Source organism: Mustela lutreola, chromosome 3 (assembly GCF_030435805.1).
Source record: "Mustela lutreola isolate mMusLut2 chromosome 3, mMusLut2.pri, whole genome shotgun sequence".
NCBI lineage: Eukaryota > Metazoa > Chordata > Mammalia > Carnivora > Mustelidae > Mustela > Mustela lutreola.
This window is the reverse complement of record NC_081292.1, coordinates 130,626,836-130,650,459: the sequence shown is the minus strand read 5'-3', so window position 1 is coordinate 130,650,459 and position 23,624 is coordinate 130,626,836. Positions and strand designations below refer to the sequence as shown.

At 34.1% G+C, this 23,624-nt stretch overlaps 1 protein-coding gene across 2 annotated transcripts in view; it reads left to right on the top strand.

The window, feature by feature from the left end:
• The window catches only part of FSIP2 (fibrous sheath interacting protein 2), a 90,376-nt gene that overhangs the window by 27,248 nt on the left and 39,504 nt on the right, over nucleotides 1-23,624 (top strand). For both annotated transcript variants that reach the window (XM_059166833.1, XM_059166834.1), the window contains exons 12-16: nucleotides 122-228; nucleotides 2,430-2,493; nucleotides 8,723-8,780; nucleotides 12,426-12,462; nucleotides 14,645-23,537. In XM_059166833.1, the coding sequence (XP_059022816.1) occupies nucleotides 122-228; nucleotides 2,430-2,493; nucleotides 8,723-8,780; nucleotides 12,426-12,462; nucleotides 14,645-23,537 (9,159 nt within the window). The remainder of the gene's footprint in view (nucleotides 1-121; nucleotides 229-2,429; nucleotides 2,494-8,722; nucleotides 8,781-12,425; nucleotides 12,463-14,644; nucleotides 23,538-23,624) is intronic.

Genomic DNA, 23,624 nt, shown 5'->3' with positions numbered 1-23,624 from the left:
TGGTAATTTAGTGATTGTGCTGGCTCAGCAGAGAGCACTGGATCAGATATATTCATTAGCATTCACCCTTGCTCCAGAAATATGATCTTCTCATATGTAAAATTCTCTCTTCTTTCTCTAGGAGCTGTATTCACCTCAGCTCAAAATTCAGTTATTTCACCTCAAGCTTCACCCACAAGAAATTATCCAAGAACTTCACAGTCTTACTTGGATCCTCCAAAAAATGAGGTATATAATATTTCTCTTGCTCTAAATGCAAGTAGAATAAATGAATAAAAAGTGAATAAAAAAAGAATAAAGTTGGTATAAAAATTTTCAATCATGAAGGGACCATAACAAACTGCTTCACTCCCTGAAATTAGTCATATTATAATAAGATTTTAATAGGCCTCAGATAATTTTTCTAAATATAATTCACAGTACATACCTGAGCCTTTAGAGGAAATATTAATGTGGCCTTTGATTGGGCTTTGACTAATACTGGTGGACTGGTCAGAGAAAATCATGCTATCAGTCCTCTTGGCTCTTGACCAGCCATCAGAGTCCTGCTATTGGAAAGTTAAACCCAAAGATTCAGGGTATGTCTTCTTACATAAACTAGATTTTTTTTTTCCTCTGTGAGTTGCCTTCTTATTATAGGAGTCAAAACCACATCATCCATTCCATTAGTAGCAAAGTGTTAACTGTTTAACCATGTTAAAGAAGTTAACGTGATTTGAAAATGGCAATTTATTAAGTTCTTTCCAAATGAATTCTACTTGACTTGGGTAGGAAGTGGCATCATTTTCTGTTTCTTCTAATGCATAATAATTGACAGACTACATTACATATAACTTCTAAGATATATGTTTACTATAAAATGCTTCTTTATAGTACAGTTTTATTATTCATATTTTATAGCTCAGTGTTCTACTATGTCATTATCCATTTCAAGTATGCTAAGAGTTAAAAAAAATCTTAACAACTTCAATATTTAAAATCTTCAATCTGCCCAATAGATTGCAAAAGCTATGTCCTTTACTAAAAAACAAATAAACAAAAAACTCCTGTAAAAACAGTATTTAAATTTTACTGCTGACCTTTTTTGTTCAATGTGTTTATTAAATTTTCCACTTATGTTGATCTCAAAAGAGTACCAAATGTCCAGAAGTTCCTAATTTATTATGAGAAACAGCATGGCCATCTTATTATACAAAGTATTACACTCAGCTTCCAACATGTACACAGGCTACCACTGTCAGAAAATGTATTTCTAGCAACCTTCAGCTCTCAGACCCGGGGTGCAAAAAAGAAGCCTATTTATTTCACTGGATTTACCTCCTTGAACATGTTGAGTTCTTGAACAAGTCTAGAGAATGACATTCCTCTATATTCACAGAGCCTGTTCTGTGCTCCAGCTCTACTTAAACTTTTCTCCTATTGTAGCTTTGTTTAAAAACATGTCTATGTTTTTGTTCCACTGAGTTTACTTTCTAATCAGCGCACTCCACAGATAGTTTATTTTAGGATGCCAGCGAATACTACTGTGTAGGAAAGAGTTAACACAGCAGGCTTGAGACTGCTGTCTTTAGAAGGGCCTGCTTTCAAGGTTGCCCTTTGTCTAGTGTTGGGAAGGTTAGCTTTTCTAACAGTCCCTAAGTGATACAGAACTTTCCCTACCTGAATGGATGGTGCATTCTATTGCAAATAACGTGATTTTTGCCAACCATCTGATTTCTTTTTAGGTTAGAATTTTGATATACATTAAGATGGAGGGTGTCCTTATGATCAGTCTTCAATACAGACTCAATAAAGACTGAGTACTAACTTTCTAATTGATTTCTTTGGGCAGAAACACTGTACATATTACTGCATTTTTTTTTTTAATTGTTGGAGAAAAGTGTGTCCTCTTAAGTGTGTTCTTTCACAGGAGGAGAGAGCATAAGAAAAACTATGCATGGATTTTTCCATACTCAGCCTATGTCTTCTACCCTTCCTTATCCTAAAGTGTATGCTTTTACTGTAATAAATCTTAGATGCAAGTACAACTATATTCTGAGTTCCATGAGCCTTAGCAAATCACCAAATGTTTAGGCGGTCTTGTGGACCTCCCATGATACAACTGTGAACTTTTAACTTCTGTAAATAGATTTAATATAAATATCACAAAATGTGTGCATTTCTTTCTCCGCTTGACTTATTTGGTGAGTGCTGTGAAGTGTGTAAACCTGGTGATTCACAGACCTGTACCCCTGGGGATAAAAATATATGTTTATAAAAAATAAAAAATAATATTAAAAAAATGTGTGCATTTCTTAAAAATTGACACTTAAGAGAAATTCTCAAAATCTTAAATTTCTGTATTTTAAATATGTAAGTAATAGTTGATGTTCAAATGCTGGGGGAAAAACTCCGTTGAGGATGTTTGTTTTGTTGTTTGGATTATGTAGAAGGAGATAAATGCTGATTGGAATGAAAGAACAAACAAGAGATCAAGCTACTTCTGTGAATCAGGTAAATATCAGTAACAGCTATTAATAAGTTATGCAATCTCTTAATTCACTTTTTCAACTAATATGTATTGAGCTCCTGCTTTATGCCTAGTATGGTGCTGAATATTCCTTGAATGTTTGGTATAAATCACTGGCAAAATATTTAACCTGGTCCTGGCTCTCTTAGTGAGAAAAAATTTAAAGCTACAGATTCAATTAGATTTGAAACTATGTATTTTGTTTCTTTTTAAGTTTGTTTTCACCACTAGACTTTTCTTATAAATTTATTCATCTAAATTTTCAAATTTCTTGGCATAAACTTATCATATATCCTATCCACATGGATCAGATTATCAGAAGGCAGTATAGCATAATAGGGAGGAACATATATTCGGGCAAGACTACTTAAATTGAACCCATACTCCAACACTAAAAATTTATGTCTGGCCAAGTTATTTAATTTCTCTGTTCTTCGATTTTTCCAACTATAAAATGAGAATGTTACCTAACACGAATTCACTGCCCATCTCTGGAAAGGCCGATTGAGAGATGAGTTTTGATTGGAAAGGAATCTTTGAGCTTTATTCAGGAGGCCAGAAATCTGCAGAGAAGCAGACTCTTGTCAGAGGTTTCTGCTTGGCCATAAGATTTTTAAAGGGGTTTAATCAGTTAAGAGAGTGCAGGAGTCTGTGACATTTTTTGATTACCTGCAGACTCAGTGATGCCAGCTATAGTTATTTCAGAGCTCAGAAGCTGTGCAAGAAGTTCTATTTCTTGGGTGTCCAGAGTGGATGTTGTGCAAGAAGGTCTGGTTTCCTGGTACCCAGGGGATGTGCAAGACTACTCTGTTCCTTCTACAAAGAAGGGCAAGGTCTACAGATGCACAAAGTGAGGTCAGTAAAGTCACTGTGTGACCTTAAAAAAGAAAAATATTTTGCTGAAAGATTTTTTGGCTAATCAGAGTCCAGGTGGCTTCAAACAGGTTTCTGGCCTCTGTGGCCTGGGAATGCTCTGGTCCTTCATTCCCAGGCCAGTGGTTTGCATATCTCAAAGAAAGTAAATTAGTAAATTAGTTCTGTTACAGATCAAGGACCTTAGGTCAGTAAGCAAAAAGTGGGTTGATTTGAAGCAAGTTAACCTTTAAGACTGGCTGGAGTTCTGTTACATGAACAGTAATAATAATACGTCATTCATATGATTCCTATAGCAATTCATTATGTTAGTAAGTATTTGTAAAAGTGCTTAGAATAGGGTGTGATGATATGTAAGAGATTTTGAAATGTACTGTAAAATTTAATGTACAATATTTTCATTTTTTTCTAGATCATATCTAAATTCCAATTTTTTGTTACTTTGTATTTATAAATGAGTTTTGTAATTTCAAGTATATTGGATTTCTAGTTTCCTTTTTGTTATTGATTTCCAATTTAATTGCTTTGTGGACTGACACCATGGCCTTTATGGCACCGGACTTTTGAAATATCTTCAGAATTGCTTTATTGGCTTAGCACACATGATTAATTTTTTACATGTTCTGTGTGTTTGAAAATTATAAATATTATTAATTTGGTGGTGCCATGTTCTAAATATTTTCATTCAATCAAACTGTTGAATTTTGTAGTTCATATATCTTATATATCAAATATATTATATATATATGTACTATATACTTATTTTAGTATATTATGTATTATATAATATGTTATATAATATATAATACACTATATATAATATATATTTTAATGTGTATATATATGTACTATATAATTATTTCTATTTACTCTGTTCTAAAAATCATTGGGAATGATTAGTTTATCAATTCCTCCATGTAGTTCTGTCCATTTTTAATTTTTATTTTTTGATCTAGGTTAGCAGGCACATCCAGGACTATCCTGGTGAATAGAGGGTTTTTTCATTTTTTCATTTAAATTTCAGTTAGTTACCATACTGTGTAATATTAGTTTTAGGTGTAAAATTGAACTTTTTGTTATTATGTATGACCTTTATCATAAGTGATGCTTTTTGTCTCAAATTTAGTAGATCTGATACTAATATAGCTATATCATCTTTCTAGTATCTTTTTATGTATAGATGTGGCTTTTATAAACACTCTACATCTGCATCATCTTGTTTTATTTTTATTGAGTTCGACTTTTATTTGAATTTAAACCATTTACATTTATGTTTTTACAACGTTTGGAAGATTTTTACTGCCTTATTGGTGCTTTGCTTTGTTCTACTTTTTTATATTTTCCTTTAATTTCTCCTTTTTGCTTTCTTTCAGTGTTAAGCTATTTTTTTCTTATGTTATGTAGGTCATCATACAGTACATCATTAGTTTTTGATGTAGTAGTCCATGATTCATTATTTGCATATAACACCCAGTGTTCATTGCCACACCTGCCCTTCTTAATACCCATCACTGGGTATGAAGGGGTATCTCATCCCCCACTCTGAAACCCTCAAATTGTTTCCCAGAGTCTGTAGTCTCTCATGATTCATCTCCCCCTATGAATCTTCCCACCTTCTGTTTTCTCTTCCTTCCCCTAATGTCCTCCATGCTATTCCTTCTGTTCCACGTATGAGTGAAACCATATTATTATCTTTCTCTGCTTGATTTATTTCACTTAGCATATTCCCCTCCAGTTCCATCGTGTTGATGCAAATGGTGGGTATTCATCCTTTCTAATGGCTGAGTAATACTCCATTGTCTATATGAACCATGTCTTCTTTATCCATTCATCTGTCAAAGGGCATCTCAGCTCCTTCCACAGTTTGGCTATTTTAGATATTGCTGCTATGAACATTGGGGTGCATGTGCCCCTTCTTTTCACCATATCTGTATCTTTGGAGTAAATACCCAATAGTCCAATTGCTGGGTCATAGGGTACCTCTATTTTTAACTTCTTAAGGTACCTCTATTCTTTTTTCCAAAGTGGCAGTTCAACATGCATTCTCACCAGCAGTGTAAGAGGGTTCCCTTTTCTCCACATCCTCATCAACGTTTGTTGTTTCCTTCCTTGTTAATTTTTGCCTTTCTAACTCATGTAAGGTGGTATCTCAATGTGGTTTTGATTTGAATTTCCCTGATGGCTCATGATGTTGAACATTTTTTTCTGTGTCTGTTAGCCATTTGTATGTCTTCGATGGAGAAGCGTCTCTTCATGTCTTCTGCCCATTTTTTTAACTTGAGTATTTGTTTTTGGGGTGTTGAGCTTGAGAAGTTCTTTATAGTTCTTAGATACCAGCCCTTCATCTATAATGTCATTTGCAAATATCTTCTCCCATTCATTGGTTGCCTCTTGATTTTGTAGACTGTTTCCTTTGCTGTGCAGAAGATTTTTATTTTGATGAAGTCCCAAAAGTTCATTTTTGCTCTTGTTTCCCTTGCCTTCGGAGATGTGTCATGAAAGAAGTTGTTGCAGCTAGTGTCAAAAAGGTTGCTGTCTATGTTCTCTCTTTGATTTTGATGGATTCCTGTCTCCCACTGAGGTCTCTCATCCATTTTGAGTTTATCTTTGTGTATCATATAAGAGAATGGTCAAGTTTCATTCTTCTGTATATAGTTGTCCAATTCTCCCAGCACTATTTATTGAAGAGACTGTGTTTTTCCATTGGATATTTTTTCCTGATTTGTTGAAGATTAATTGACCATATAGTTGAGAGTCCACTTTTGGACTTTCTTTATTATTTTTTATTATCTTCTTTCTTCTAAAACTTCAGTTATGTATATTTAGAGCTTTTTTTTTTCTATATCCTTTAACGACTATCGTGCTTTCCATTTCTCCGTGCTGCATTCTGGTTAATTTATTCAAATTTGTCCTCCAAACCTCCAATTCTTTCTTTAGCTTATCTAATTTACTATTTTATCAATTCAATGTATTTTGAAATTTCTCTGATTAAACATTATATATATGCATACACACACACACACACACGTAATTCCTGAACAATTATTTTTCAAGTTTAACTGGACTTTTTTGATAAGTTCTTGTTCTATTCCCATGTTTTCCAATCCCTTCTTTAAATATTTAAACATATAAGACAAACTTTTTGAATATTCTATATCTGGTAATTCAAATACCTGAAATCACTGATGTCTAAGTCTAATGCTTTTTTCCCCCCCATTAACAGTCATGGGGTTTGTTTCTTCATATTTGTCTCTGTGTGTGTGCGTGTGTATGTAGGGGGTATTATTGTTATATGTGAGCTCATTTTTGACAGAAATGTATCATTGAGAATTCTATATTTCGATAGTATGTGTTGTTCTATAGAAACAAATTCAATCCATTAAATATGTAGAGCTTTTTGAACACCAATTAAACTTCTATAAAGCTGTTTAAAAATTCTCCATATACTTTTGCTAGGCATCCAAAAGTTATCAATACAGATTCATTTTAAAATAATTTCTCACTTGGAGTTTTATGGCCATGCAGTAGATTTGAACCTCAAAGTCATATAGGAATCATAATCACAGATTATCTCTTAAGAGATATTTTAATTTTTTTCCTCTTCTTCCTTTATCCACAACTGAAGCCAAGACATAGTTTATTTGTGCTGCTACCTCCGTGACATGAGTTTTGTTTGTTTTGTTTTCTTTTTTGTTATGACAACTCTTCAACCAATGTATAGCTCTTTGGCATCCAGTACATTTTTAGAAGCTCTTACTCCGTTTTGATTCCCCATTTTGTTTGTAGGTATTGCCAATGCGCATAGAGCAAGCATCAGCTGCAAAAGTTGCTTATTGCTCTAGATTTGTGTTATTCCAAATTTTTTACTCTGAAAGATTTATCTTAATATGTTTAAAAGCTTAGCTGCTTTTAAGAGGGTGGTTTTAATGATTTATATAGAATTCTAGGCAAATATTTTAGATATTTACTCTAGCATATCAATGGAAACCGAAAACCTTTTTATTTATTACTTTGCTTTTAAAATAGTATTGACTTCACACTTAATTTCTCAGATCTGTGCACTCTTAATTCTAGTTACTTCTACCAAACTGCACACAAAAACGTATCTACAAAAACAAAAACAAAAACAAAAAACAAACTCAAAAAAGTTTCACAGGGTTTAAGTAAGTGTTTTTATAGACATGGTTAGTACCTATTGGTTTCTCATTTGCTGGAAGATACAAGAGTTACCATCTAAACGTAACTTTGAACTAGTTCTAATTACTAAAACTACTTTCTGAATTTAGGGCAATCTTTTTATCTAAAACTTTTATTAATTTTTGTTTTTGCATAATTGACATACACCAAATCAGTATGTCTGTAGAGATGGACTGCAGAAAGACTTCCTATATCACTTCAATCCCAAGTATTTCCCAAAACTCAGCAATAGAATCATGCTGGATTATATATAAAGTTAGATAATATCTGGGGCACCTGGGTGGCTCAGTGGGTTAAAGCCTCTGCCTTCGGCTCGGGTCATGATCCCAGGGTCCTGGGATCGAGCCCTGCATCAGGCTCTCTGCTCAACGGGGAGCCTGCTTCCCTTCCTCTCTCTCTCTCTGTCTCTCTGCCTTCTTGTGATCTCTGTCTGTCAAATAAATAAAATCCTTAAAAAGAAAAAAAAAAGATAATATCCAAGTAGGAGGAGATTAATGGCAGCAAATCAATCAATAAATGTTTAGGAATATATTAATTGAATAATGGATTCAACAAACAAATGTTACTGGATACTTACTATGTGTTAAGTGCTGAGGATATAGTGGTAAATTTATGTCATAGTCAGGAACACAGAAGAGTAAACATTTAATTATGATATAACATAATGAGTTTTATAATAGAAACGTGTAGAATGCTTCAGGAGCACTAACGAAGGATATTTATTTACTTAGGCAAAGTTTTCTAGTGGAATTAATACAAACTGAGTGAAGCCTAAAAGAAGAGAAATTGAAAAGAAGGAATAGGATGCTCCAGACTAAGGAAATGGCAAAAAATCAAAGGCCCAATAGCATGAAAAACATGATATATTTAGCAAATTATGTCATTCTGTGTCTATGGACCATAGAATATATATGAATGGATAGAGACTAGCCAGAGTAGACACTGCTGAGGTGAGAAGATCAGATTATATGGTATATTTTATGCCTTCCTAAGGAATTTAGGCTTCATTGTGGAGAAACTCTGGAGGCCTTTAAACAAGATAGCACCAAAGAATAAAGATCTACTAGAGGATATTAATTTCCACTTTACAAGTTGCCAGAGAAGTATATAAACTAATTATAATTTTATTTTTCTAATAAATAGGACCTCATGTTCATGCTACAGCCCATGGTACTCTCCCTTCTCATGCTTTCTCAAATACGTAAGTATCTAAGAAAATTAATGTGTAAATATAAATTAATATTTTAATAATTATATGAGTGCTATTCAAAAGCAAATGATTATACGGAATCCTCTAGTAGTTCTACTTGGATTTAGTGAGACTTCTGTCTTTTGCAAACTCTCAGCACTAAGCTTAAATTGTAAAGCAGACAAGAGAATGTTTTTCCTCTTCTCTGTTTCCTTATCCCCACTGTGGTTCTATCTTCCCCCTTCACTTCAGAATCTTCATACCACGTCTGAATATATCCAACAGTAATCCCTCCTCTTCAGAAGGCTTCCAGCATCTGGATCTTGTTTCTTTGCTTTTATCTCCTTTGAAACATTTATCATTTACTAGGCCTTTTGAGATTATTGGCTTCCGAAGAATGGTAACTTAGTTTACTGCAAATATTGACGACATAATCAATTATTCTTCTCCTAAAGGGTATTTGCAATATAATCCCAAATCCTCTGATGATGGAAATTGTAAGTCTCTGGAGAAGAAATTTGGGAGGCCTCAGGGATTTTCATTCCTCAAACCTCAATGGCCACCTATTATGGTGGTTAGGTATGGTTTTCTCAACTCTAGGGGAAAAAAAAAGAAACCTATTATTTTAGACCCAATATCATCACCTTCTTAAAAAGATAATATGACAAATAATGTTTGGGATATATTTTAGAAACCCCAGATCCCTATGAAAATGGTAGGCCAGAGTTAAGTGATGTATGGTGATAAAGGGTATCAAAATATTCAGATCAAACTTCCTTGGAGGAAGTATCGTGATGCTGTCAATTTAACTGACTACTGAGAATTCATAGGATATGTAGCAGTGTAATAGATGCAGAAGGAAGAAAACTGACAAGTTCAGTTTAAAGCACAAAGTGGAGGAATGACGATCACGTGTAAACAATGACTATATATATTTTACTTGTTGAATAAATACATATAATATAAATATTAGTATAAATACTTGCCTCTTCATTAAACAAGTTAGAAGAGGCTCCTAATGAAGTCTTAATTCCTGCCTCTTCATTTTCTCCCACCCAAGATTACAGACCTACAGAATCAATTCATAGTAAATATTTTGGCTACTCTTAAATTAATAATCTTGGCTCAGCTAAGATTATTAACTCTAGGCATGGTCTGGGTTTCTTTCACCAGTCCCTCCCAAACTAACAGGAATAAAATACATTTAGCTTCATGTACCCATCCCAGTCTCAGGTCAGAGTACAAATAAAGCACAACTAACAATACTTTCCATTCTGGCTCTGGCCATCATACACATATCACGTTCCTCTTGTTCTGATTTAACTCCAGATTTCATAAGACTCTATGAAGAATCACCACATCTGATCTACTGTCCACCTCATATTCCCTCTCTTTCCTCTATAATTTAGTTCTATCTTTTTCTAATGTTAATATAAAAGGAATACAGAAAGGTTTATAAAATAGACATGGAAATTCAGGACCAAAAGAATGAAGACAAAGCCAATACCATAGCAGTAGGGGTGTAAACGGAGTTGAAATAATTATGTACTGCAATTAGGTAATGAGTAAGTTCATATTATTGGGATGGAAGACATAAAGAGTAACAGAGTGAAGAGGCAGTATGTCCGCAGCTGTGCAGATTGTGGTCAGGAATTTGTAGTTTACTTAATAGGTAGCACTCTGATGGTTTGGAAGGGGAATGTAGTGGTCATATTGGCAGGCATGATAGACAGTTTGTCAGAATATATAAGAAAAACTGAAGGCAAGAAACCAGGAACTAGTTCTAGAAGTCCATTAGTGACCTGCATGAAGGCTTCATTTTGTATTAGAGAGTAGGCCTAGATCCAAAAGACTTTAAATGAGAATTTATCAAACATTTATTAAGAAACTTTATGTTTTTTTATGTTCAAAACATAATGCTAAGTGTTAAGCAGAGACCACAATGAACAAAGCCATGCCCCTGTGATTGCAAGGTGTTGTTTTTTATGGATACCGTGGAGCTGGAGAAAGGGGATAGAAATAGAGCAAGTTAAAACACCACAAAGCTCACTGTTTTTACCTAGATGAACTATTTTTCTTGAATAAACATTCTCTGGAATGCTAAAAGTCTTTGGTTAATTTTCAGAGTTCTGAATACTGAAAAAAAAATAACTATAAAAACATTTACTATGAAATTGTTTTAAAAAAAAATTTTTTTTTTTTTTGGCTGGTTTTCCCATTGCTTTTATGGAGGAGTAAGTTTTCAGAGATCCTCATTCTGTTTTTTTCACTGATGTCATACTTTATCTGGTTATTATAATTGTTCAAAGTGGTCTTCATTAAAGCTTTTTGTTACTTGGTCAATTTTATTCTTAGGTCTTTGCTTTTTGGATCTATGTGCATGCCTTTGGGGCAGAGAGCCTGTTGGGAACAGTTATCAGTTAATAGGTTGGATTCCATGAGTTCTGTTAGGTACCTACAGTATATGTGGGGAGAATAGAAAAATGAATCTGGGAGAGTTAGATTGGAGAATGACTAAAAAAGAAAATTATGCTTAGGTTGACCTGAGAAACCGAATCCTGAAAAAATAAAGAAGGCCAAAAGATAGAAAACATGTCACTGATATCAGCTTTCATGCTCCAGGTTCCATCCCACAAAAAGGTTTTAGTCTAAATATGTCTAATTTCTGAGCTGAAACCAGTAAAGATGGGTTTTTTGGGTTTTTTTTTGTTTGTTTTGTTTTGTTTTCCTCCCAGGATTTAGGATGTAATTCTCAGTCTTGCTGTTTCTCATGACTGAATTTTAGACTTTAGGAAAAACTGAATGTTATCATGTATAGCACAGGCCTATAAAAATGAAAAAAGAATGTCAATTTTCTTTTAAGGAAGCAGGAAAAGAACTGAAATACATAAAAGTATCGTATATCTGATTATAAGAAAAGAGCCTGTGTTGAAATTTATGAAAGTATTATATGGTCTTTGATCTGGTTTTATTAACTACTTATATTTTCTTTAATTTTCATTATTTGTTACAATTCAGAATTTTTATTTCATTAGTGTATGTTGATAAATAATTCTAATTAGAACACATGACATAATATTTTCATATGAAGAAAAGGTCTCCCTCTAAATTAGTACTTCATATGGCTAGGAACCTATTGTTTTAACCCACAGTTAATAATAATCATTATTAATGAATAATCATTCACATATTCCCTTCTTGCTGTTTGGTGAAAGAGTAGGTGGGACCATGGGATTTAAAAGAGTAGGTAAAGGATTATCAGAAAGCTCTGGTCAAATACTTTACTTCATGTTGCCTTTTACCAGGCAGAAAGGACTAGCCCACCTTCTAGCTCCAATTCAGTGGCGTCCCCAAGAGAAGCACAGAGCAGGCATGGCAAAGGTGGCTCAAAAGTAGACTTTTCAGATAGATACATATTGTTATGCAGCAGCCACAATTCTATTCTCCTAAGCAATAAAGTAAGTGGTTATCAAAGGAGCAGGATAAATTGAGGGGGAGGGACAAAAAAAGTTTATTTCACCTTTTGAATTTCCGGAGAAAACCCTGAAGTATAAGGAGAAGAAACAGATGATTCAATGATTAGAACTTTTGGGAAAAGTTATATGAATTCTTCACCCTAGGTAATAACTAAATGCTCAACCTTTCTTAATTTTACAGAGAACAGAACCTCCTACAAAACTGCATGCGAGAGAAAGTATGTATCATAAAATCATTTGATAAAGCAACATATTTAAAAACTGTGAATCAAATGATGAGTAATTACCTATCGATATTGGTTTATCTCTTTGACCTTTTTTTTCTTTAAAGTTTGCTTTCAGTTAATTCTTAAATTTTGCAGTGATCTAAAGTTCTTATCAAAAGATAACATTGGCCCTTCAGGAAGAAATCTCATGGGCATAGAAGTGTATGGAATGACATTAAAGGACCTAGCCATCATAACAGCATCAAATACCACAAACTCATTTTATCATGGGAAGCCTTTGTGTGACAAGCTTTGCAGACTTGGCTGGTGAGCTGGAATGCCTGGGTCTGGCTTAGCCATTTTAGTGAGATGACCTGGTCATCTAAGTAACTAAAAAAGGTGCCCTGGTCACCTGGTCACATAAAAAAGTACCTGGTCTCCTATGAGCTGAGCCTTGGAAGAGGCAGTTCCATTAGAGAACAACACATACTCTTATATACTTTTTTACACTGACTCTTACTCAAGTCATAGAATGTGTAGCAAATATAAAAGCTCTGATTCAAGGGAATATTTCTGTTTAATATTTAAATGGAAAGCAACTGAAAACTAGGTTCTAATTACTAAACTTCAATACATAGAAAACTTCATGAATATCTCTCTTTCATATATCAAAGTTGGAAAGCTTCACAACTAGCCTAGGAGTAATAATGTAGATTTTTTTTAGTATCTCCAATAATAAGAAAAATAATATATATTGAATGTCTTAGTTTATATGTGCTAGAGTAGATTAGAACAATTGCTTTTTCTGTTAAAATCTGATTTAGGATGCCGTTATATAAAACAAGTATTTTACAACATATGCTGCCATCCAAAATGTGTTTTCAAAGCACTAGCCATTGTACAGTAAAGTAAAAATTACATTAGGAGACTCATGAATTACAGCAAGATAGAATTGCTTTTCCTAAGGTGCCTCCAAACACTCTCAAATGTGTCAGGAAAGAGTATGTTACACAGGTGTTAAATTTTCTTTGAATGTTTGCCTGAACTGTGACTATTTCCATGCTAATCTAAGGTAATTCTTTGGTTATGAACAGCCCCATTAGAGCAATCATACTGTTTAACCTGGTGTCTGTGTACCAGCCTTCCAGTCTTTGCTGCCAATTACTCAAATTTACAGCCTTTATGTCTTAAGAGTAATAACAATTTAAAAACAGACTACTCATTTATGACAGGCAAAAGGATTTTTACAAGCCTAAATTCATTTTCAGTAAATAAGAAGTGGTTTATAGAATTCCACAGATGCATTGTTTCTACTTTTGGTTCATTTTAAGCTGTGACATTACCACTGACTACTAAGAAAATGGTTTTCCAAATCTGGTCACTGGGTTTCTATTTCTGGCTCAAAAAGGAATTCAATTTCTCTACCCTGTTCCTCTCCTGGCTCTTTCAGATCCCAGTCTAGGAGGAGCCCTTTGCCTCTATCTTAACTAGTTTGTTCCTTCATTGCACCATCTTTTCTCAGCCTTCCTATCTAAAACAGTTTGCTTTGATACTCTTGTGGAATACAAAGCCAGTCATCTCCATAGACATTAAATTTTCTGTTGCCTATCAAATAACTTTTAACAGTTAGCTGCATTCATTTCCATTTATGCAAATCATAGGGTCACCTCTGCAGCAGAGAATGGGAAGAAATGGCTTATTTTTAATCCTTATATCTTAGCTAGACAGATGTCTCTGAAGGCACCCAAATGTTTTGACCACATCTGTTTTGAAAAATATTTTGTAATAAATAACCTGGGATATTATTAAACAATACCATTGGATTGTAGACACTGCTTTTTCTTGCCAAAACTCGTGTTCTTTGGGAGACAGCAATTTGGTGATTTTTGTTTTCTATTTTTAAGCATAAAGTCATTTATCTCAACAACAAATGTTGGGGGAAGACAACAGAAAACTTGGAGGGAATGTGAATCAAATAGAAACTTATAAAAAGAAATTTACTATAGTACAGAGTAAGCCAACTTGAAAGTAATCTGAAAGTCTAAAATAAATTCTTTACTATGTTCTTTTTATAACCATGATGGTATCCTGCTAGGTACTGTTTGATATAAAAAAATTAAATGTTACCCTCTGTCCCAGAATGGAATAAGTTGTTCCATGATTTTCTCTTCATTCCTGCTTGCCTCTTTTCCAGGTAACTTCTGAAGAACTGAATAGTATAATTCAGAATATAATGACCTGGGTTGTAGCTACAGTGACCAGTATATTATACCCAGCCATCACAAAGTATGAAGAAAGGTTGCGAACGAAAGCATATCCAGTGTCTGATGAATCTATCCTCTCATCAGACAGTTCAAGTTTCTGTAGCACATGCAGTGAAGAGTTTACATATGGAAGCTACACATCTGCTACAACTAAAACATTTCAGGGAGAACCCTGTACGTTTACAGTTGACCTATCAATAAAGCAGCCAACCACACCTTTAAAACCACCTTCTGCCCATGTGGAAAGAATAACTGTGGGTAAAACATATCACGTGGAAGGACAATCTATATCATCTGAACTCAAATATAATAAAACCAGTATGACATGTGCATATCCTAAGCTCAGAATTTGTAAATCTGATAGTCACCTTTTAGCATCATTTGAAACAAACACAATAAAATCTAAGGATGCCACCACTGAAACAGATGGCTTAGAGAGTCCACTGTTTCCTGATCAAAAAGCAAAAGCCATGAATGAAATGAAGAATTTAAAGAACGTTTTTGTTAACTTTAAATGTCACTTAAAAGGGGAAACTGAATTAATTTTAGAAAGTATTTTTCAAGAAATAATGTCTGATTTAACGCAGGCTATTCCTTCTATTTCTTCTGTTACTGCTGAAGTCTTTGTTGAGCAAAATGAACCTGAAAAAAGAGACTTGCTTTCCAATGTTGATATCTGCTCAGCAGCTTCAGAGATTGTGGAGAATATGCTTGAGAAGCTACAGTCTGCAGTTGAGAAAAAATGTGTTGAGATATTTTCACAAGAAGATTTGTCAGTTGACATTAAACCAAGCTTGCCACCCAGTAGAAAATATCTCAGTCCATCAAATAGAAAATCTGTAAAGGCTTCACAGCCTTACAATTTGGAACCCATGTGTGATATTGCTGAGGATATGGTACATGCCATTTTAGAAAAGCTGATGACTCTTGCATCTTGTAAAAAAAATGAACTTCCATATCTTGAAGATGCAATTAAACTTTCTGATCAGCAACCTATGACAGACCCAACATACATGTCCCTCGAAAGAGACAACAAAATGAAACATAGTCCTGAACCTGATGCAGCTAATTTAATTGTTAAAGATCAAATACAAAATTTAATGTCAAATATTTTTTCCCAGTCCTCTTTGGTTGGATATATAGAGGAAGCAATCAGCACTATACTAGAATATGTACAAACTGAACTTAATAATGAGAGACTTACTGCATCTGAAGAAACAGTAGTGTTCCTTCAGCTTCTTGATGATATCTTCACTCAGCTACATCAAGAGCGAGTAAATGCAGATATTCAAAAATGCAGACACTCTAGACCAAGAAATCTTTCTGACACTGAAGAAAAGTACAGACTTACTGGCACTAGATTAGCTAATGGTCCTAAATCTAGAAGATTGTGTCCACCTATTAATGTTCCTGGCATGGTCCTTTATTCTGAAGATGATAATGAAGAAATAGACAAAATTGTGGAAAATGTGCTTGATTCATCTTTCAAAGATGAAAAGCCAAAATCACAGAAAGGAGTTCCTGAGAATTGGTTTACAAAAGGAAACACCAGTTTTGAATATAAACGAAATAGCAAACCACCTACAAATGCTGCTTCTCAAAGAAGCAAAGTTGCATTTTGTGATGGGGGATTAAAAACTGAGTTACCATCTTTTAATAATAAAGAAATTTTAAAGGAAAAACCCTGTCTGAATACAGACATGTTGATTTTCAGCCGAGATCAACAGCACCACATACAAAAAGCTTCAGAAAATGTAGTTAAAAGTATTTTAACAGATATGCTCAAGGACCTATCTTCTGTTTCTCCCGGTCCCTTAGACAATAAAACTGGGAAAGAAGCTTCAGTTCTTGTTTCAGAAAAATCTCAACGACTATCATATCAAGAATGGATGGACCAGATGTTTTCTGTGTCAGAAATTAGAGCAGTGTCTCGAGAAATAACAGACGCTGTGTTAAATATACTTCATAAGGCTTCAAGATGCATTCCCAATACGACCAAAAGTTCTAGTTCATCATCAGTTCACACTTCTCTAGGTACTTCTGATACTCCACACATGGTCAAAGAAGCACCAAATAAAAAGTCATTAAAAGTATGGTTTGACAGTGAAAAGAAAGTGAAATATTTATCTTCATTCAATGTAGATGCTGCAAAACCTTCTGTGTCACAATCTGAAATAAGTGAACCACAATCTATAGATGACATTACTGATAAGATCATTAATACAGTTTTTAAAAGGCTGAAGTTATTTATTTGTCCAAAATTGCAAATGGGCTTCAAACCTTCAGTTGTGGAGAAATCTTCCTTACAATCTCAACTTAGTACTTACACAACTAAAGTGGTAAACATTGTTTTGCGTGCTATCCAGAATGAACTAGAACTCAGTAAGAGAAGCCTAAATCATAGGGAAAGAGACGATACCAAATCCCTGACAGGTAAAGGATTTTTTGCTGATACTGATAAATTAGAATCTCTTGTCTCAATTATGGAATCTCCATTGTTAACTTGTATTTGTGAACTGTTATCAAGTGGACATTCTGATCAAAGCAATATATCATTCCCTTCAGATAAGCCCAAGCCTGCAACTTCATATGGATCTGACAGTACTGATAAACAAAATATTTTGCCAAATAGGCAGGATAAAAAATCTTTTTATAAATATTTGGCTACTCCATGTGCTCTCCATAGTGTTGTAAATGGAAAAGATGCCAAAGACAATGCTAGATTGCAAGTGTTAGACAGCATTGGGGAAACACTATATGAAATGTTACTTAAGCTCATAGGAGCCCATCCACACCATCAGCCACCTAATAGTAAACTAAACAGAGAAAAGAATGAAAATCCTGAAATGGCTACTCCATTGCAGTCTAATATTCAGCTCATTTCCAAAACAATTTTGGAATACATCCTTGCAAAATTATGTAGTGTTGATATGGATACCAGTTTTGCAAGTTCTGGATTTAAAGCTGTCTCCGAGTCTTTTGATATCGACAACCTATCATTTGCTTCAATTATTGAGGAAATAGCCAAATGCACTGACATAATCTCCAGGATCATTTCCAGGATGATTCAGGAGGGTAATAAAGATGTGACAAAACATAAAGAAAAAACTATTGCTCTAGTGTCTTCCAAAACAGGGAGCACAAAAGAAACACATTCAAATGAACTGAAAGCTCTAGCTTCGGATATTCTAAATGTGGTTTTTGCTAAACTGGAAGGGTTCGCTAATGGAAATTTAGAAACTCTCGGTTCTATTAACAACAGAAATGAAGAAAACAATAAGACAAACTTGGAATATGAAAGTCCCAGTATTTTCACAGACACACATGAGGAACTATTGCAGTCTGCTTTATACGTGAATGCAAAGAAGATATCAAGTACTATTTTGAAAGCTATTCAAACAGAGTTAAATATGAACTCATTAGATTTGAGGACAAGTACAAATTCCCCACCACCTGAGAAACAAACGCTTAAGAATATAGTCAATTTAATTTTAGATGCAGTATCCGCAGATATGTTTAATGAAACTGAATCTGAAGAGGGGAGCATTGAAACTTATCAATACAGGCCATCCTATGGAAATTTTCTTCCTGGAGGAGCTGAATCAGATTCATTTCTAGAAGATGTCTCACATACAGAGAAAGAATTCATTGGGGAAAGAACATTACTAAGAGAAGAAGCTAAATCAGATTCTCTTAAACAATGGGTTCTAGAAAGAATGTTAAACAAAATTGAAGTTAAACTCAAAGAACCACAGAAATCTCCAATTGTTCCCATTATAAGAAATATTTTGAATGAAATTTTTCAAAATGCTTTGGTCGACCAACTAAATGTGCTTTCTCTCTCCCACTCTCACTTAAACAGCATCATTCACAATGTTGAGGGGCCAATTCCTCAAACATCTGTTCAATTTATAGATAAAGTCATAGGCTCTTTAGTGTCTGAAGCAGATGTAATCGTAGTGGCAGATGATGTTGTTAGAACGGTATTTCATAAACTTTACTCAGCTGCTATGCCGGAAAGAAATACAAGTGAAAATAGGTATAAAACCATCACCTTTAGAGCAAATGTTTCTTTACAAGAACACACCAGATTCAGTGTTGACAAACAGGCCAAAGTAAATGTAGTTGAAGATATTGTACAGGCAATATTAACAAATTTAGAGACTTTTGCTACTTCCAAAGTAAAATCTCTCTTCTGTCCCCAGATCAGCTTCACTGTTCCAACAGCTTTATCTTTTCAGCAGGATAAAAGTGCATTAAGCAAAGCATTATCAGCCAAAGATTTGTATTCTGATGATCACTTGTCCTCTTGCTCAGTGGATCATATTACATCAGAAAAGACCAACTCAGTGTGCCAACTCTCTTTGAATAAATTAAATACGTATGCAACAGAAGTGGCTAGAAAAATTTTACAAGGAATCAAACATGAGTTAGATAAAGAAAGGGAAAGTCCTTTCTCAACTCATAACATTGTGGTTTCTGAAAGTATTGCAAGCCAAGTTGTTAACACAGTATTAGATATCGTATCATCAAAAGGCATGTGTGACAATTCTGAGAAAGAGATTAATTCAGATCAACAAGAAGGTATTATTGAAAAGCTGTTTAATAAGAGTGAATATAGAAAAGTACTTCAGTTTCAAATACAAGGTATCATTGAAGGTATCTTATGTGATATTTATGAAAAAACACTGTATCAAAATAATCTAACATGTGCCACACCCACTCTGAAATGTAGCATAACTGGGAAACATTCCAGAGAAAATTCTGAAATATTCATCAAGGATGCAAATAAAATTATTCCAAAACTTTCAGTTCCTAAATCAGATGTCATTTTCATATCTAATGATATAGTGGATGTTGTTCTTCATAATCTCAGTTCTACTGTCCGGCTTAGCATAAATGCAAAAAATCCTACATCTGCAAGATTGCCTCTGACCTTTTGTGACATATTTTCAAAAGCAGAGTGTCAAAAGCCTCCTTTTATGGGGTCAAAAAGTGAAATAAAGACAGAGTATTTGCCATCCTCAAGAAATCTGAAATCAGCTTACGCTGATGATTGTCAGATAACTACAGTAGAGAAAGAAGATGCCAAGAAAACTGCTCCTGACCCATGTGAGGAAAATACTAACTTCATTACTAAAACTATTTTCAATCGGTTAGAAGCTTTTGCCACAGAAAGAATAGACTCATTAATTACTCTTGCTTTCCAGTCTAAAGAAAAGTCAATTGCTAGCCTGGAACAGGAAAATTATAAACAAGAAGATAGCCTCTTTCATGAATCAAGCCAACAGGAATCAAATGCGAATGCCCTGAAAATATCCACTAAAACAATCCTCAGCCAAGAGCTCACAGATTCCACTTTTGCAAATTACAAAGAAAATGTTGGGTCCACAATTCATCTCTCCCAAGCTAGTCTTAAGGAATATGCGGACATCATTGCCAGTGCCATTTTGAAGCTTATTAAAAATGATTTAGACTTAGAAATTCAAAAGATGTATCCATATCCAAACAGCATTTCATTCCAAGAAAATATTATTGTGAGTGAAATTGTCAGTAGTATCTTAAAGAGTTTATATGATAAAAGATCTGCAAAGGAAATAAGCGTTTACTCAAAAGACAATCCTAAATTGTTTTCACAACTAACAGCATCAAATGAAATATTGCTGGGACAAAGAGAGCAGGAAAAAAACAAATTATCTCCATTTTCAAAATATCCATTGGAACAAAACCAAGTAACATTGGGAAAAGAAAGCCAGAGAACTGTTTTGGAAGAAATATTTATGAGAAATGGAGAATCGAAACAAAAAGAAAAAACTGCATTGCTCAGTGGAGTGCAAGAGATTTTAACTAAATTGCATCAAAGAATAATGGATATCATAGGTCATTTGCCTCCATTTAATGATATCCCCCATTTAACATCTAACTCTAAAATTAAAACATCAGATATAACACAAAAAAACTTCTTTCAATCACAGATTAACAGGGTAACAAATGACATAGTTGAAAGTGTTTTGGGGAAAATGTACTCTATAGTTGTTACACCATTAAATGAAAATAACAAAAAAGTAGAAGCACCTGACAACAAAGATACCTTGTCTAAGAAAGCAACCTGCATCAAAGAAACTGAACAAGCAGGAAAAGGAAATAATCCCCCCAAATATGTGACACCACAAGGTTATTCTTATGCAGGCAGTCAAAGTGTCTCTCTATTAGAAGACAAATTTTTGCAGTATGCACCACTGCAATTGGGGAAGGATTTAGTGGAAATGGTTCTTAAGAAGATCATAAATTTTGCCTCAATTCATCTAGAAGAGACTTTGTCCCCTGAAAGTTTTTCTGATGAGTTGCTACCTGTAAAGTCACATAATTCCAAAGTGAGCTCTAAGAGCAGCTCTAAACCAGATTTTAAAACAAGTTTAAAAGCAAGATCAAAAGTTATTCCTTTGCCTAAATTTAAAACAAAATCATACCTAGGACCTAGTGGTGCTAAGGTCAAAAGCAAGACCAAGTTAGGTCCTGGAGAGAAGACTCCAAGAGACAGCCAGTCCAAGACTACCATTGGGCTGCCACCCACACTATCAACAGGAGATGCCAAAAACTTACTGGAAATGAGATTGCGCAATTCAGAACTAAGAATGTATGCCAAGGATATAGTAAGTAGTATTCTGGAAACAACTGTGAAAGAATTTGAAAAGGTGATGCAAACTAAAGCAATGATAAATGTTAAAGCCTTACCATCTGATCAAATCATGGCAGCAAATAAAATAGTTAATGCAGTTTTGCAAGGATTATATGCTACAAGTAACCACAATTTGGCTTATCCAATCAAATTCTCGCATGTGGATGATCTCAGACTTTCACAGGGGAATTCAGATGCAGAGTATCTTGCCAAACCACAAGCATGTTTTTACCTGGAAAATGTTTCTTCACAGCTCGAACAGATTTTTCCTAAAGAAGGTATATTTAAAAAAATGTTTGACAAATGGCAAGCAGAATCAAATGATATGGAAAATGAGAAGTGTAAGCTAATGATGATAGCTGAAAATGTTTTGACTGAAATTCCAATAAAAACAAAAGAATTAGAATATTCTCTTTCACTTTTAAATTTGCATCAACTTGAGGATTGTGAAAGCAGGTGTTATAATCATTTCAAAGGAGCTTCTACTAGAGTTGAAGATACAAAAGCACAAATTAATATGTTTGGAAGAGAAATTGTTGAAATGCTATTTGAAAAATTGCAGCTGTGTTTTTTGTCCCAGATACCCTCCCCAGATAGGAAAGGAACTCTAGGAAAGAGGAAAGAATATATTAGTACTAAAAGTAAATATGATTTGCCAGTCAAGGACATCCTTAGCAGTGTACCAATATATAACACAAAGACAGTAGACCAAATTTCGTTGGGCTCCAGCAACCAAATTGTTCAAGATATTGTAGAAAGGGTTTTAAATATTTTAGAGTCATTTGTAGACTTACAGTTTAAATATATCTCTAAATATGAGTTTTCTGAAATTGTGAAAATGCCTATAGAAAACTTTTTTCCTCTCCAACAAGGACTAGTAAGCAAAAAGATGTTGCCAAAATTACAACCACTAAAAAAGTTTCCTGATGAATCCAATTCAAATACTATTATTTCCAAAGAAAACATACAGAACACCATCCTACAGATTCACTCATTCCATTCAGAATTAGTTACATATGCTATTAATATTGTCAGTGACATGCTCTGTATAATTAAGAACAAGCTAGACAAAGAAATAAGCCAAGTGGAACCATCTTCTATTAGCACATTGAAAGAGACCGTTATAGCAAGTGAGATCATTGGCACACTGATTGACCAGTGTATTCATATCAATAACCTTCCAAAGAAAAGTTTGTTCCAAGGAGCAGAAAATGCCTATATTGTTAATCAAGTTGAATTAGCAACTTATATGAAAATGCCCACATCAAAGTTAAAGGAAGATAGTTCTGGGAATAATCCTTCACAAATCAGTGTACCTGGTTTTGTGTGTTACTCAGAGGAAGGTATGAAAAAAAAGTATAAGCCTTCATCAAAATTACCCTCACATCCCAGAGCCTCTGTAGAAGATACAATTAAAAGTTCAGAGCCAATGGAAAGGCTTGATTCAGAAAATATACCATCATTCTTTAAAAATGAAGTACAAAACTATAGTCCAAGGGAATCAAACTTTGGCCATTTTGACCAATTAATGCAAGGAAATAAGTCTCTCCCTGAAGGCAGTGTCTTACAAAAACTGTTTAAGAAAGCAAATGAGTCCACAGAAGCAGCATTAAAGCAAGTCATGTCATTCATAGAAATAGGAAAAGGTGAAAATCCAAGAGTATTTCATTTTGAAACTCTAAAGCCAGTTGAGACAAACCAAATTCAGACAACTGTTTCTCCACTCAAAATATCTTTAGCTGCAGAAAATATTGTCAATACTGTACTGTCAAGCTATGGCTTTCCAAGTCAATCAAACATTCATGAAAACATGGAAACAAGGAAACCATTTTTCCTATCAAATCAAAACCCTTTGTCTGTAATATCCGGAGGACAAAAGAATGAGGAGAAAAGTTTGCTTAGAATGTGGGATAAAAAAATAAGCTATATACCTGAAGAAGAAAATAAAAAACCTGAAGCCAGCAGGGAAGATTTTTCTTTATTGCAAAAATGGGAAAGTAAGAGATCCCCAAATGGAAAGGCTCTGAAGGAAGTTAAAGTAATTGCTTTTGCTGATCATGAACTGGGTCCAAAGGAAATTCATTTGGTAGCAAGACATATCTCCACATCTCTGGTCACATATTTCAAGAATTTTGAAACTAGAGGTAAGCACGAAATAATCTGGCATAACAGAAAAAAACAGGTATTTTTAAAACAATTTACGGGTTTCTTTTTTCTTTTTTTTATGACAA